The following is a 16,524-nucleotide window of genomic DNA, read 5'->3' as shown; positions in this document are numbered from 1 at the left end:
AACAAAAAAACTACAAGCTGTAAAACACAGTTTAATTAACTAATCTCACTAATACAGGCTTGATAGTAAGTTTCCACTCACTTGCACTGTCCACTGACACGATCGCATTCAGACCCTGCATTTGCTCTGATGCCACTTGGAGAGCATTCGCAGGCCTCGCAGCCCAGCAGAGGGTGATAGCTGAAAGTCTCACTCTGACACACATCACAGGCTGGTTTGACTGTCTGAGGAGGGCAGATACACCGTCCTGTCGTTTCATCACACAATCGACTGCCACACTCGCATGCTGAAGAGGGAAACGGGATTTCATTAAGCGAATTTCATACAACATTAAAATACGCCAAAATTTTTAACTCCTCACGCTCTATTTGGCATATGTTCACTCACGTCTGCAGTAGGGGAAGCCATAGTATCCTGTGGCACACCTCGTGCACTGCCGACCGATGACATGCTGCCTGCAGGGACACTGTCCTCCAACTGGATCGCAAGTGGTCCCTGTGGAGCCGGATTTGTCACAGTTGCAAGGCAGAGCTCCATCATTATAATCTGCTACAAGTGAGCGGGCAGAGTCTCTGCAGAACTGAGAAGATGTTCTGGGGCTGAGGGGACAGGAAAATGAAAGCAGACCTATCAAACACAGCTGTGATTTTATACTCAATCATCACAGCTAGAGGGCACTATTTACAAAAACATCTGCTTTAGCAAATCTTATTACTGTAAAAATAGTATACTGGTGCTGCTGAGAAAATAGATTTTTGCCCTGAAAAAAAAAAAAGAAAAAAAGACTAAGAAAGAATCAATATATCACAGATTATAAGAAGGAAGGGCTCATCAAACAAAAAAAATAAGTGACCTATCAAATTCAAAGTCCCATTTCAAATGGATTTGAGTCCAGCTTGTTTTACCGCCATGGTGGATGGATACCTACTCAATATGGAACCCTTCTCCTCTGCATTGCTGTATGAAATCTTCAGATTTATCCAGCAGCTTCTCTTTCAGGAGATCAGGGGTGTAACTTCTATCAGGAACCAACATGATATAATCCTGTCCAAAGATACAAATCATAACAAATAATGAAAAGCTCACAAAATTTCAATAAAATCTTCCACTTTGATATGCATTATTCTTGTATTAGATGCAGAAAATTATTAAACTGAGGACTGTAGTGTTTCATTCACATTTTTCTGTTTCATCTTGTCTGAAGACAAAAAAGTAAAGCGAGTGAACACCAGAAAAGCAGAGCTCAAACTTTTCCAGCCTTGCAGAAGTTGGAAGCTTAGCTTTTATAAAACTGTGTGTAGCTGCCAGGTAGAATACAGTCCTTTCATTGTTGTTGTTGGGGGATATGACATAACACTGAGAAGAGAGGACCTCAGCATGCCAAGTACTCAATCTCAACAACTAAAGTACAAAACACAGACTCCTCAAACCTGCAGACTTTACACAAAAGTAAATGTTTTTTTCCATATTTCTCTCTTCATTTAGTGAGTAAATATAATCTAGGCAGTGTTTGACTTATCACATAAACCACTGACCAAAATAAGGGTCTTCCTAGGTGGCACAATCACAGAGATGCTCGGCTGCCGCCAGGGCTGCCGGTCAAAGTCGAGGGCCACACGCCCGTCAGCAATGACTACCTCTCTACATCCTGAGACTGAAGGGCAGAAAGATGCATTTATTGAACCTGCAAGAGAAGAACAGAGTAAAAGATTAGGAGAAAATTGAAAAGAGACGTCAGCAAACTCCACAATAATTTGTCTCTCCATTGAAGCCATATGAGCACATGTGTCCAAGACCTTTGATCATCTTGTCATGAGTTCTGGGAATCTGCTCTTAAGGAGGAACCCCTCCCCCCTCTCTGAGGAGGTTTTCCCAGTCACTGCCAGAATAAATACGCTTGGGAGCCAATAAACTCTTTAATGCTATCTGATGGGACCTCAGACACACTCACCCTTCCAGTCACGCCCTGCATCCACTCGGACCTCCACAGGGAAGGTGATATGTTCAGGCTGGTGATAACGCACCACAACCACATACCTGCCCGGGAGGGGCACCTCAGGGTTGAAATTGATCTCCGTCTGAAAGGGAATAATGAGGAAACTTTAGTGTCATGCAGTCATGATGAAAAGGAAAATTAATGTCAGGGCAAAGGTTGCTTGTTGAATGTCTTGAGCTCCCAGCAGCACAGTCAACTCCAGAAAAGCTCAAATTATTCAACAAGGTTGTAAGGACGTGGTATGGTTTTCACTCTGATACCTGAGGGAATTTAAGCAGCACCCCATCCCTCTGAGGGTCACGGACAGTGAACACCCCTGACTGTCGTCTCCGTCTCCCATCTTCATACTCTACTTGCCGGGGAGCAACAGCTGGTGTAGAAGATAGCTGCCCATCACGGGCTGCATACAAAATCCAGGCTGAACTGGGCTTGTTGAACTGCCTCGGAATACAGTGCCGACTGGAAACATTAAACAGCAACAAGATGTTGTTACTTAAAGCCTTTTAATAACAATGATCTCCACCATTCCTCTTTTGAATCTTGACATCTTCTCACTCATCAATATTCAGAAATTCTGACATCAAACACTTACATATTCGCACACTTTTAATGAATGTTCCACTTTTTCAAACTAACACTCTTTGGCATTTCCTCCTGCATCTCTTCCTTATTTCCATTTGATTCTACATCTTAATTCCTCCTCATTTCTCTCCAATATTTGATCAAAACTTACTTCAAATGTGCTTTTTTCCCCCCAGATTTATAAATGGTCTTAGTACACAACAAAACCTGTTCTACTCTTAGTATCTTTACTTTTCAAAATATGTAAGATCTCTAATGTTGTGTCAAATATTTTCAAGGAAGCAATAGTTTTGTCAAATAGGAAAAGTGTCAAAAAGTATCTGAATAATCAAGTGAATCAAAATAAAAAGGAAAACCCAAGCAAAATGCAAAGGAAAACCTTTTACTTGCTCAAGGGCACAAACACGCAAAGGCATACACAGTCGACTGCATATTAAACCATCACTGTGGTCTGTGCCTTGCAACCATATTTATTTGTGAGTCAACTAAACTTAATTAAAAGTTTTACCATTGCTTTCAAGATAATTCTAACTCTTTCTTTCTTAACATATTTTGGCCTTCTGGAAACCTCTTTTCTAAACTGTCTGGGGGTGAATTGCACAGTAAATGACAGGACTGCACTCTGACAGCTGTAAACACATGTGTGAGTGTACCATCTAACCTGCTCATTAGGTGTTGAGTGAGAGTACATTTAGGCATTTAGGGTGAGTGAAAGTGGGTTTGACCCTAAGTTCAACCTCAGGTGAGTGACCTTGCCTGGCTGGAGGAATGCATGCAAACACACCTGGAAAACAGATGTGTTTCTCCATACTCCAAAACAAAAGCACAAAACAAAGGTCTAGTCTTGTAACATTAAACCTAAATTGCAGCTTACTTTGATGGGTGATAAAAAAAATCTCTGTGTGACTGTGTTATTAAAACCATGCGACTGGATATACTCAGTGTGAATTACCTGTTTTCAGAGAAGCGGCCATGAGTGGAGACACATAGCACCTTGGGCTCCACATACTCAATGGAGAACTCTTCTGCAGGCACTGCATACAATTTGTACTACAGACAAAAACAAATGTATTTTTTTTAAAAAAAGTCTTCAGTTCTCTCATTTATAAGCTATGATAATACTTCTGTGGAAACATTTCCCTCACCAGCAGGAACGAGGTTGTGGAAGTTTGCAGTACAAGTTCTGTCTTGTGAGTAAGCTGCAACATTGCCACCTGATTATTGTTGTCCACCGCCACACTCCGGCACAAAAAGCTACAACAAAAAACGGCTTAAAAAAATACATATTCTGCAACGTTATAAGACTGTGATGTTGGCATTAACAATAAAATACAAGCATTGTTTTATAAGATGGTGCAACAAATACAGGACTCACCTGTAGGCACAACTGTAAATGTTGGCCCTGGCTGGGATCTGGCTGCCTGGTTGGCCTCTGATGATTATGTTGACATTCTGGACACTGTCCACCTCACTGGCATATTCCAGGACAAGAGCATATAGACCGGGACGAGGCACACGTAGACTGAGCTGGAGCTGAGACTACAGGACACATAAAAGAACATACAATGTGACTCTACATGGAACATATGCAACAATTACAATTAAACTCCAACAAAAAGACAAGAAATATGGGCAGTAAAAAGCCATCATTGTGTAAAAGCATTTTCAAAGACTCTAAATAAAAGAATCTAAAACATTTAGATATTAATTGGGCAGGTAGTTCCATAGTCCCAGTGCCAAAAGCCCAATAACCTGGTTCCATTCTGGATTTTGGAACACGTGACTTGCCCAAGGACCTCAGTCTGTTATATAGTTTGGTGTTTTATGTGTTAAAAGTGATTGCTACAATACTGAAACCAAACTCTGGTAAATTATTAACTGTATTGTAATATAACTCCAGGCCCACCTGTCTCCCATTGAGAGCAGCCATCTCAGGGTGATCTGGCGTAGGACGTCGCACACGAGCCTGTCTCTTCCTGCGCCCGTTCCGGTTGGAGAGTATTCCCTGCGAGCCTAGCACAAAGCTAAACCCATCCATGGCCACATGCTTATACAACAGACAGCTGAGAGACACAGACAGGCAGAGGCAGAAACTATGATTACCACCAACAACATTGATAAGAGATAAGCATACAATCATCATGTTTCATTTGATGTTGAATTTAGGTCAAGCGGAGTGTATTTTTAAAGCATTCCTCAGCATATTGTTTAATGTTGAGGTATATTTTGCACAGAGCTAGACCTCAAAAATACTGAGCGGAAAATTTTAAGAATTACTTTGTGTCCCTGTTTGCGGTGGGTAAGTATGTGCAGGGCTGGGTGATCTTTTCCTGCAGCAGTGGTGCCTCGTAGTAATCCTGAGGTAACAGCACTAAATAGTCCTGAGAGTGAGAGTGACAATGTGTATTTCAGTATTCAGTCCATGGCACACTTACTATTTTTTCAGTTAGGACACAAACAGAGGAATTATCATGAAATTCTACATCATTGTCCTCTTTATGGAACTCACCAGCAGAACACCCTCAGCCTTTATGTGAATGATCCATTTCCCTGGGGTCAATGTAAAAGGCTCAGCAAAGCCCTCTCCTGGGACAGTGAGGAAGGATGGGGAAGGACTCCTAGGGAATACTACTTCCTTACTCTGCTCTGACCCTGCAGAAGCAGAAATGGTTATAATGTCACACATGCACAGTTGAGAGCACAGAAAACTGATAACACATCATGCACCAGCTTAGAAATAAATGCAACGATGGAAATCATTTAGTTCTTTGATTTCTTTCATGATGGGTTAGATTTGATGGTTTAATGGTAAAATATAATAGTTGAGTCACTGTCAGAGGCAGCGTTACCTGCAGTGCCTCTGGCATTGGTAGCCTTGATGCTACCAGTCACACTGGTGCTGCTTGGGTTAGTGAACCGCAGAACCACACGGAATAAGTGCTGCCTCCCATCTTTTGGGTCAACATGCACTGTTACTCTGACTTCACTCTGCAGGGATGAGAGTGACAAACTGCTGACTGCAATGGCACAGGCGTAATGAGAGCAATGGAGAGGTTACTTGAAGAGAAATGTTAAAAATCATGTCTGGTGGTCCAAGCAGGTCGGCAAACAGAGCAGGGTTAATCAACAAACAGCGAGCAAGGTAAAGAGAAGGAAATGCAGCCAAATGAAGCCCTTCACTTACAGTCACAGCAAGACTGAAAGCCAGCTTCGTCCACCACCAAGATCTTTGCTCTCACTCGTGCTCTCCCCCTATGTTTGGGGGTGGTGTAGCGCATTACAATATGGAAAGGGCCAGGAAAGCCGAGGGTAAGCGTGAGGATCACCTCTGGCTGAGGAGAGATAGTGTTAGTTCTAGGACAGCTGGTGTCCACATTCCCACATCAGCGCTGACATAAAAGAGAGATGTGTGCTTCAAGTAGGACTTTTGTGCATTGGCAAAAGCAAAAGATTTTTTGTGTTTTAAGAATAGACTGAAAAAGGAAGCTATGAAGTTATTAAAGTGGCAGATAGATAGCCCCAAAAATATATTGTTTCCAGTCATGATTGATCAGTATAATCACATGAATGTGCATTTTAAGCATGGACTAACCTGTGCAGAGGACATTACAGCATAACCTCTCCAGCTGAAATCTGGGAACTCTTGGAGGTTATAACCGAAGCGCACTGGTCTGGAATTTGGTGTGGTGCCATCCTCCACCTCAAACTTCAGTTGATGGAGAGTGGGGAAATAGTAGCTTGGTGCTGGCCTAAGGAGGTACATATAGTTTCAAATGAAAACAAAGTGAAGCAGTAATGATAACTGTCTTTATTTGCAAATGTATTAAAGGGAATGTATCATGCATATTTCCAGGTCTTTCCAGGTATTCTGGGGTTCTACTGGAATATCTGCATGATTTACAGTTCAAGAAATTTTTCATTTATCTTATACTGGCTCTTTATGCAGCCTCTCAGTTCAGCCTGTCTGTAACCGGCCATTTTAGTTCCTGTCTCTTTAAGCCCCCCCTCCGGATGAGCCCACTCTGCTCTGATTGCTTAGCTTCCAGAAGCTGCCCCTCTGTAGACTTCTGGCAGTTCGGGAGGCTATGTGAACTAACAATAGAAGGAGGATTTCACTTATTTTTCTTGTTCTTTACTTTAAATGTCAACTTCTCAAATACATCCGTACATGTTCAAGCCAGAATCCGATCCAAAATATGTGAGTGGACGCGAATAACCCATGGAACAACTTTAGTCTCAACCTTAGCGACAAAGACTACAGAACGGTCGGCCGTTTGTGGGCATGCGCGAGCAATCTGATGTCATCATGAGGAGGAAGTAGAGGTAACATTGCACACAAAGAGTTCAGAGCAGGCTGAGGCCTGGGCTTTTGACTTGCAGGGAGCATTTTTACATACGTTAATCTCAAGTTTGGAGCTTTGACCAAGTTCAACACAGACATCCAACATCGTAACAGTATAAAGATAATAGAAAATCACAAAAAGCATAATACATCCTCTTTAAAACATTAAAGTCAGAAACGTCTTACTCTGTGCATTTCCGGCCAACTACATTTTTCTGACACCGACACTGTCCCGACTCCTCATCACAGGCCATGTCAATGGCACCACCTACATCACACTGACAACCTAATGATAGAAAAATAAGTCATTATTTTTGATTATGAATAATCTAGACTCATGTTCATCTGCTGCAGGTTCTTAAAGATAACAGCCTGCTCATGTTGTGAAATAAGGACACAATAAAATGTAATGTTTGAATGGCTTAGGTTTAATCTGCACTGATGACTCACCTTGACAACCAAAATAATTCTTTTTCTGGGGCAGGAAGAAACCATCCTTACAGGTGTCACACATATGCCCACATGAATTAGGCTTACAGTAACAATGTCCACTTCTCTAGACAAACATAAAAACAAAAGCAAATTTTACAAAGTTTTGACTGGCGGAGTCAAAACTGAATTGATAGTAATGAAATTAGTCTCATAAATGTATATCAGTCACCACATGCAATAATGAAATACTCACCTGTTCACACTCCCCAACACCACTCAGGGTCCCTTTCACATCACACTGACACTCTGGTATGAGAGAAAGACAGAGAGAGAGTGAAAAGGTTATGAGATATGAAAGGGGGGATCTGCGGTGAATAGACTCTGATTACAGGATTTTGTCACTTTCATGGGTGAAACACAACAGCACAAAACCCTTCAATCTTCATAGGTCTGCACATCAAAGGTCCAGAGGAGCTTTACTACCATTACTTGCTTTCAACCGAGTAAAAAAAAACTTCCCCTCAATGTCCGGCCACAGTCAACCAGAGGCATTCTTAGGATATTAAAAGCTCTTTTTTCCCTTCTTGTTTCTTCAGGCAGTGTGGTAGTGATAACATTCTTGCTAAAGAGCAGAACTGTAACATTAGACAGGTATCTGGACAAAGCCTGAAGCTGTTCCCTGACTGGTTTGATAATAGAAACGACCTTATTATTCCCATATTAAGTATATTTCAGTGGATTAGTACACGGTTAGCTTCTTGTGGGGGTTGAAAAGGGACAGAGTAGAGGTCCACAGGTATTTCAAATTTTTAATGTGCCACTGAATTCTTATTATTGCTCTGTCACAGTTTAAAATCTCACAGATTCAATTGCAGCTCCACACTGAGAGCAGTTAGGAATTTGCCTGTAGTAATGTGTTATTCCCCAGCTTCCCTCTGTGGGACAGGAAGGCAGATCCGGCCTTGTTGACAGGGGTATGTTGACATATCCCCTGGGTAAGAAGGGCCAAGACCCATATCAGTACCTTGTCAGATTGCTACTGGAGATTTAATACTGTGGAGAAAAATGGGGTCAGTGATCAGAACTAATACTCCTTGAGAAAAAAAATGAGACTGGGGGGATTTTTAGCTGTTTTTTTCTCTTTTACTTGTATCATTTATAAAATTAAGTGAATAATAGACTTCCAGTCATTTACCTATGCAGCCATGAGGGTTGTCTGTTCCCAGATTCCAGTATAGAGGTTTACATTTGTCACACAAAGTTCCTTCTATGTTTGGTAGGCAGCGGCAGGAGCCCTGAAACAACAGATAAGAAGCCAGTGACATAACTGGTACATAAGATTGTTGAGTCTGGAAGCTACTGATGAAAGCCAAGCTATATTTGTTTCTGTCTGCATATTGTACTACACTGCCAGTTTTCTGAATGACTGGACATTTGCTGTTTTCCTTTCTTCTAAACATAGGATATGTTCCAAAATAAAAGGTGAAAGGGACCTTCCTTAAACCCTGAAACAGCCATGCATTACTTAATGTTGTTGTTTTTCTTCCTCTTCAAAATGGAAGGAAGTCTCTTTTCCTTTATTTTAATTGCATGTATATCTCAGGGAAAAAAAACACTTCCTTGTGAAAATCTGCTGGATGACGTTTTAGCAGTGATAGGACCGTTATTCCATGTAAATCTACACCCAAAGAGTGCCGGTAGTGCTGGATTTAGACTGTGACCACTTCTGTTATCAAGGCTAGTAAAAAAACATGATCAAGGTTGAGCTGTGACAGACAAAGAATTAAAGTTTATTAAAGATTGGATACCGTTTGAGGATCAGCGATCTCAGTTCCGGCTGGATTACACTGACTGATGGGGGCTGGAAGCACAGAACGAATACACAATGAAGAAAAAAAACATAAGTAAGTCTTAGTTGTATGGTTTGTTTTCTGCAATGCACTATTAAAGGTGAATAAAGTGAGAATTTCTAATACATTAAACAACTTTAAAACCTTGCCAAACCCTACCATAAAACATTATATTGTTAATATAAATGATAACTCTTGTTTCTGTCTCAGTCCCAAAATGTTTCTATTTATGAGTATGGTGATGTCTGATGTGGTTACCTGAGCAATGGGGGAACCTGAGTCCAGAGGCACAGTGGTCACACTGCTGACCCACCACGCCAGGGAGACACAGGCACTGACCTGACAGTGGGTTGCATATGTTGCCATATGAGCCTTCCTGTGAACACTGGCAGGCTGGAGACAGGAAATAAGTAGAAGTAAGATCTTCAAATGTTTCAGAGGGGTTCAAAATGACATGTGCTGTTTCAAGAATCAGATTTCCTCAAGTGATGTCCAGTTGTCTATTCTTGGGAATGTGATTCCTTAGAAGGAAGAAGACTCTCTGTGAAATGTTGTGTCACCCAGAATACATCAAATAAATCAATTTTTCTGACGGCATAGGGTTGTGCAGGATACTGTGGGAGAATGAGGATGTTTGCTCCACAGAGTCATGAGAATAGGCCACAGTAAGCCCCGTGAAACCAGCAGCAACATTTTTTCCACAAGCTCTCAGATCAGCAGAGGTCATAAACATCTAATTTGTGTATCTATTGTAGTTGCATTAGTGGACATAAAAAGCCAAATCCACTTACCAGCACAGTCAGGGTATCCATAGAAGCCTGGTGCACATGTGTCACACTCCTGCCCCCCATAGTTGTGGAGGCAAACACACTGGCCACTTGGACTGCAGCCACTGTTAGCCACACCGGCTCCACCACAGCGACATGCTGGAGGAAGAGAAACAAGTTTGTGAGCTGCTATTTTTTCCATTTTGCCTAATCCATTACTCCTTATTTCTCATCAGTATCCAAAGTAATAAATCATAATTCATTTTATCTGCTGCGGGCTGCTTTTAAAAAGCAAAAATCTCTTAAAAAAAAAAATCATACTTAAAAATTAAATAAAAACATTAATATGTATAGGATGTGTGAGCAAGATTTTTTTTTTTTTATTTTAGATAATTTTTCAAGATAATTCTTGATAAAGTTACATGAAGTGATGAAAAGAAACGAGATGAAGTGAATTCTGTTGGCTGTGGTCATTTTTAAACCTTGGACTTCCAGTGTCAAAAGTTTTAAGCTTAGACTTTGAAATGTCCAAAAAATCCCTGTCTGAAGGACAAATCACACTTGCTCCAGAAACTAGTGCAAACAGGTTCATGCAGGCAAAAGCGCACTTTGTGCAGCAATAAAGCACAGGCTCTACAGCGTGTACAAGCTTGCTGACCAAACCGTTCAAATTCTTTGCACACCAACCCCTACTGTGTGACTGTCTGCAATTAGTCCGAAATATCACTACAGGCTACGCCGCCACCTCAAAACATTTGCCCCCTTTTCATTTCTGGTTTGCCGCCTTTGTTTACATCTACATTGTAACATCTTGTGGCCAGTTCGTTCAAAAGAAAGGTCATGTTTTGTAATCATTCTGATGAGTTAACACTGATGAGGCTGTGTTTTTGCAGTCTGTGGGGGGTCACCGCTCACTGGCATGGCGATTTTCTCTCACCCTGGCAGTTTGGGAAGGAGTGGTATCCTGGTCGACAGCGCTCGCATCCCTCCCCTTCCACACCCTGACGGCACAGGCAGCGTCCTGAAGCATCACACACGCCACGCACGGTCCCTCTGTAGTCACATATACACTCTGCGCACAAACACATAGCAAATGCTTATCTTAACAATACAATTAAACTAATTTAATCCTAACTAATAGAAATTCAAATAAGTGACCCTGTTGAACCCTGAATCCTGTTGATAAATGATCCTGAGCTTTCTTTGGTCCAGCTTAACAACAAGGAATGACAAATACTTGTGTCAGTTGAACTCTGCTCATATTGTGGCACACAGTGGTAAGGCTACACTGGTGCCCATGTCTTGCCAAGCCTCGCCTGGTATTGGTATGTGAATAGACTTGGCACTAACACAGGACAGCCACTGGAGAGATTGCCACAGTTTCTTTGCCCCTAAGCTGCTTCCAAACATTAAAATCAGCTTTTGAAAGGCTGCAGATGAAATTCCTTCTCGGTCAAGTCATGGGATGAGAGATGACAAGTTTAAGGAAAAGTCATTGTTTGTCTACATCCTCTGAGAAATTCTAAAACAGAAAATGCCAAGGGTTGAAGGTCTTTGTTTTAATTGAAATGCCATATTACTAACAATGGGTTTCCCAGCTTTAAGAAAACCAGAAAAGGGAATTTAGAACAGGGGACATAACTAATAATAGACTGGTTAGCTCTCACTGAACAGTCCCAAATGACTATTGCTATCATGAGAGGACAGAGATCACTTGATCTTAAATCCCCAGTGACGGAAATGATAATTTAAGTCTATCAAACTGTTATGCTCAGCAATTGTTGAGAGATCTGCTGTCACTGAGCAGCAGATTTACTCATTCTGACGATATATAACACCAGTATTTTAATAATCCAGTTAAACCCAAACATAATACTGTATATACTGACAGTTCTGTTTTCATAAGGCCTACAAACATGGTCTGACCTTAAGTCATGCCTATATATATTTCGTGCCTTTTCTTGACTGACCTATGCCACATGTTGGTAACATTCAACTCTACAGAAAACCCAGTCAGACTATGTGGTGCTTTACACAGTCCTCTAAAGCCCTCTTTAACAACCTGGGCTGCCTGAGAGTAGAATGTGACTGGACAGGACAGGACTGTAAAAAAGCTTTTTAAGTGATACAGTATCAATAGTGTTTTTTGTACATAAAATGCAGATGCAGATAAGCAATAAAAGTAATTAACATTGCATAGTAGTGTAAACACCTCTATATTAGCACAACATATCAGGTCTAATCACACTCACGCTGACAGCTGGGAGAGCCGAAATAACCCGGAGGGCAGGCAGTGGGCCCTATACAGAGCGAAAGAAAAAAGATGAGAGAGGGTTGACATTTACAACATTTTAAATATTGTTTAAAAATGCCTGTTAGGCTAAACTGTGGTATGAAACACTGCAAAATCTTCTGTAATATAATGAACTTACCCACAATAGGCCCTGCAGGAGATTTGGTGGTTGTCTGGTATACAGGATACCCTGCAAAGGAAAGGCACGAAATTAAGACCTCCACTGATGTGAAACTCTACTGAAGGGTAACACACCCTCCCTCAAATCAATGCACCCAGGGTTTTTGCTGCCACAGCCTTTCTTGGTCTGGTATGACCAGTAGCTTAAGATGGCTAATGTTAACTAATGTTAGCATACTGTAGGTAGATATTGTTGTGTAACTGACATTACTGATTCTGTTGGCTACCGACTCATCTGTTCTTGTGCTACTGTTACACTATGTTCTAGCATTTACCATTATCTTGTAATTGTTACCTGTGGCCACAGAGGCCGTGAAAAAAGTTAAATAGTCTTGCTTTAATTGATAATGCAGATTTCATACAGTGACATGAAACAGCAAAGAAGAACCTCCCTGAAACCCAGACAGCCTACTCATAACTGTTTCTACATGTTTAGACTAGTTTGTTTTACTATCTCGAGGCTAACAGCCTAGAGCTGAGAGACCCAGATTTAATGACATCTAGCAATAAATCTATCTGTTTCTCATTAAGTTTATATGACATAAGAAACAATACACCTGGGGCAGACTGCAGATTTGTTGGTTTCTGTGTAATGACTTTATAAAACTAACATTAATCTTTCTCATTATCTGAAAACAATGAATGTCAGTTCAAGGTACACAGAAGCTAAATGCCGCATGTTCACACACAAATCTAAACAAGGTTTATGTCAATCAAAGACAGAAAATCCCTAGTAGAAAAAATGAAAATTACTTAAAAGGATGAAAGACCAGGTAGCTTATCAGTATGCTCTTGCAGACTCCTGAGTCTGTAGCTAGATCAGAATGAGAGAAGATGGGGAAACTCTCCCTGTGTGTCTAATATCTGCATCTATTTATTTAGATGGAGGTATGGCATGTGGAATGCACAATAAACATAGTCTATACTGTAGCATGTACATAAATCCTTCTACAGGGCTGCCAAGTCTCATGCATTGACGGTGAGACTCACGCAATTGACACTTTCCACATGCTCTCACACCACACGTCCATTTTCTCATGCAGTCAAAAACAGCAGTGCGAAAAGAGGACACAGCGCACAGACAGACAGGACAGAGCAGCACAGCACAACAGCAGCACCATGCAGGAGCACCCATGGTGAGGAGCATAGATCTTTCTTATCTTATGTTTTGAAGAAAAATATGTGTAATACATCCAGTGTATATTGAAATGTTACCCAATAAACATAAATTAACAAAAAGAAAAATTTTTATGAAAAAGGTGTTGGTTCATAAGTAAAGTCAAGTTGACCAAAGTGCTTTACATAGAAGAAAAAATGTACAGAGCAGTTCCAAATGACACACAGAAATAAAGAAAAGGAAAAAAGAAAAAAACATATAAACACATCTAGATAGCCAAAGAATACAAGTGGGTCTATAGCCTTGACTTAAAACATTTGATGGTGGGAGCTGATCGAACATGGAGAGGGAGGCAATTCCACAACTTGGGCCCAGCCACAGAAAAAGCACATTCACCTTTACACCTCAAACAACTGTTTGGGATGGAAAACAGCAGTTTATCAGATGACCTCAGAGCTCTTGGAGACAGTGAGGACATATCAGGTCACTGATATATGTTGCTGTTGTCAGCCCGTTTACAAACGGTTCTAAATTTCACTGGTAACCAGAGCAATGACATTAAATCACCGAAAGAAAACATGTGCTTGACTTTGCTTAAAACTCTAAGAGGGTAAAAAGACAACTTAGCAACAGCATTTATTTGTTTATTAAATGTAAGATTGGAGTCAAATGAAATTCCTAGATTTTTTGCTACTGTTTGATATAACTGGGCCCTAAGTTGTGAGTTTAGTTTACATGTTGAATATTAGCAGACAGGATTTGGCTACCCTGCTGGATGGGATGAATCCTGTCTCTTTTGAAGAGAGAGGCATGATCCCAGAACAAGTTGAAATTATCAATAAAATCCATGTTGTGAGATCTGCATGTGGACTGGAGCCAGGTGTGAGGGTTGAGAATGCGGCTAAAGCGTTCAGCTGCGCAAGCAAGCGTGGGAATCAGGCCAGACATAAAAACAGACTTTTCACGGTCTTTTAAAATGTTAAAAAGGAGGTTAAAATCATTTTTGGTGCACTCAGACTGTTGGCGTGATGTCCCATTCATCTCTACATGGATATATAAGGCCATGGATATGTATATATACATAAGGCCAGAGAGAGGTCTAGTGAGTCAACTGACCATGAATAATGCTCATTTTATTATGAACAATAATAAGTACTATTAAAGAACCACCCTCCCCCCGTCCCCCACACTCCCAACCCACACCCCACCCGCCCTCCCCAGCCCCCCCGACCAAATCTCACTAGAAGCTGAAGTCAAAACTTGGCAGCCCTGCTTCCATATGTAGCCCTGCAGCAGTAAAGGCATACTTCTTTCAAATAAGATGAGTTCCCCTGAAGGGAAAAACTGACAGACAACACAAAAAGCTCAAAAAAAATGGTGAACATGAAACCAATTCCAGCCATCAAAGGGTGTGTTCAGTTTCACCTGACCCTGGACAAATAGTAAGACACAAGTTTTTTTATTACATTATTGTTCATTCCTTTTTGATACAGTCTTTATTTGCAGCTAATAGATTTTGCTCATCTGTATGACATCACTACCATATTCATCCCTATAGACAAAATGGATTTCCAGCATTTGATAGGTTTAAGCAAAACTAAACTTACGAATGCACTCAGGATAGTAATAGTGTCCGTCAGAGCAGCGATCACAGTTTTCTCCAGCAAATTGTGGTTTGCAGATACACCTTCCAGACCCCATTTGACAGCCGGCTGTAGTCCTGTCATTACACCTGCAGGCTGGTGGGGACACATATTTTAATTCAAGATGAATATATATACATACAAACATGCGCTGAAGTCAAGAGATGCATTGATGTGGACTAACATGGACCAGTGGCGGTAGAAGTATTTCAATCCTTTACTGAAATAAAAGTACCAATACAGCAATGTAAAAAATACTCCATTACAAGTAAAAGTCCTGTATGAAAAGTACTAGCAGCAAAATGAAGTTAAAGTATTGCAGTAAAAGTAGTGCTTTGGTCCCTCTGACTGATATATTATTATATATGACATCATTAGATTATTAATAGTAAAGCATCAGTGTTAGAGCAGCATGTTACTGTTGTAGCTGCTGGAGGTGGAGCTAGTTTCAACTACTTGATATACACTTAGCTAGTTTAATCCAGTGGTTCCCAACCTAGGGGTTGGGCCCCTCCAAAGGGTCACCAAATAAATCTGAGGGGTCATGAGATGATTAATGGGAGAGGAAATAAGATAAAGTTCTGATACACAAATCTGTTTTCAGTTTTTGGACTTTTTCTCTAAACCATGTGAGAGGTTTATATGGAAAAATCACTATTTGGTGGAGCTGCTAACAACTCATAAATATCTGAAATGTCTATGAGTGTCTCACTGTTTTTTGTAAAAACAACGTGTTTTAAAAGCTTGTAATATTATCCATTGTGTCAAATCTTGATCTGAAAAGTAAATAAAGCTACCAAATAAATGTAGTGGAGTAGAAAGTACAATATTTCCCTCTGAAATGTAGTGGAGAAGTATGAAGTAGCATAAAATGCTCAAGTAAAGTACAAGTATCTCAAAATTGTTCTTACGTACAGTACTTGAGTAAATGTACTTAGTTACTTTCCACCACTGACATGGACATAAATGCAAATCAACAGAGCACAGAATAATTGAATTATTGTATGGCAAAAAGACATTTCCTGTGCATAACATAAAATCTCAGTAACAAGTACAGAAACCGTTCAACCATCCATCATCTCAAAATGAGGGATCTCAAAAGTAAATGATTACCAAACCTTAACTGACTCTGTTTTTGCCTAAATGAACACTTTCCGCTGTTAAGTTCACTTAACTGTGTCTGTGGATTCTATGGTTTACTTTTCAAAGCGCTCAGGGCAACCAGTTTAATTCCACTACTTTCTAATGTCCAAACACAACTGGCAGCTATTTATAAGGCAGGGAACAGCCATGGACCATTAAAGTAATGTAAACAAGAGCAG

At 40.6% G+C, this 16,524-nt stretch overlaps 1 protein-coding gene across 3 annotated transcripts in view; it reads right to left on the bottom strand.

The window, feature by feature from the left end:
• The window catches only part of LOC137194230 (laminin subunit alpha-3-like), a 54,909-nt gene that overhangs the window by 21,954 nt on the left and 16,431 nt on the right, over nt 1-16,524 (bottom strand). For 2 of the 3 annotated variants that reach the window (XM_067605921.1, XM_067605919.1), the window contains exons 10-34: nt 15,167-15,298; nt 12,402-12,452; nt 12,222-12,269; nt 10,907-11,041; nt 9,994-10,128; nt 9,461-9,595; nt 9,161-9,213; nt 8,548-8,647; nt 7,606-7,658; nt 7,371-7,476; nt 7,107-7,206; nt 6,171-6,327; nt 5,763-5,910; nt 5,088-5,230; nt 4,856-4,959; nt 4,485-4,641; nt 3,954-4,117; nt 3,724-3,832; nt 3,531-3,628; nt 2,257-2,455; nt 1,952-2,078; nt 1,536-1,684; nt 929-1,044; nt 388-599; nt 82-286 (exon numbers count right to left, since the gene is read on the bottom strand). In XM_067605921.1, the coding sequence (XP_067462022.1) occupies nt 82-286; nt 388-599; nt 929-1,044; nt 1,536-1,684; nt 1,952-2,078; nt 2,257-2,455; nt 3,531-3,628; nt 3,724-3,832; nt 3,954-4,117; nt 4,485-4,641; nt 4,856-4,959; nt 5,088-5,230; nt 5,763-5,910; nt 6,171-6,327; nt 7,107-7,206; nt 7,371-7,476; nt 7,606-7,658; nt 8,548-8,647; nt 9,161-9,213; nt 9,461-9,595; nt 9,994-10,128; nt 10,907-11,041; nt 12,222-12,269; nt 12,402-12,452; nt 15,167-15,298 (3,136 nt within the window). Of the gene's footprint in view, nt 1-81; nt 287-387; nt 600-928; nt 1,045-1,535; nt 1,685-1,951; nt 2,079-2,256; nt 2,456-3,530; nt 3,629-3,723; nt 3,833-3,953; nt 4,118-4,484; nt 4,642-4,855; nt 4,960-5,087; nt 5,231-5,427; nt 5,567-5,762; nt 5,911-6,170; nt 6,328-7,106; nt 7,207-7,370; nt 7,477-7,605; nt 7,659-8,547; nt 8,648-9,160; nt 9,214-9,460; nt 9,596-9,993; nt 10,129-10,906; nt 11,042-12,221; nt 12,270-12,401; nt 12,453-15,166; nt 15,299-16,524 lie in introns of all 3 variants that reach the window. The other variant, XM_067605920.1, reaches the window with a different exon arrangement.

Source organism: Thunnus thynnus, chromosome 12 (genome assembly GCF_963924715.1).
Source record: "Thunnus thynnus chromosome 12, fThuThy2.1, whole genome shotgun sequence".
In the NCBI taxonomy this organism is placed as follows: Eukaryota; Metazoa; Chordata; class Actinopteri; order Scombriformes; family Scombridae; genus Thunnus; species Thunnus thynnus.
This window is presented reverse-complemented; position numbering and strand designations above follow the sequence as displayed.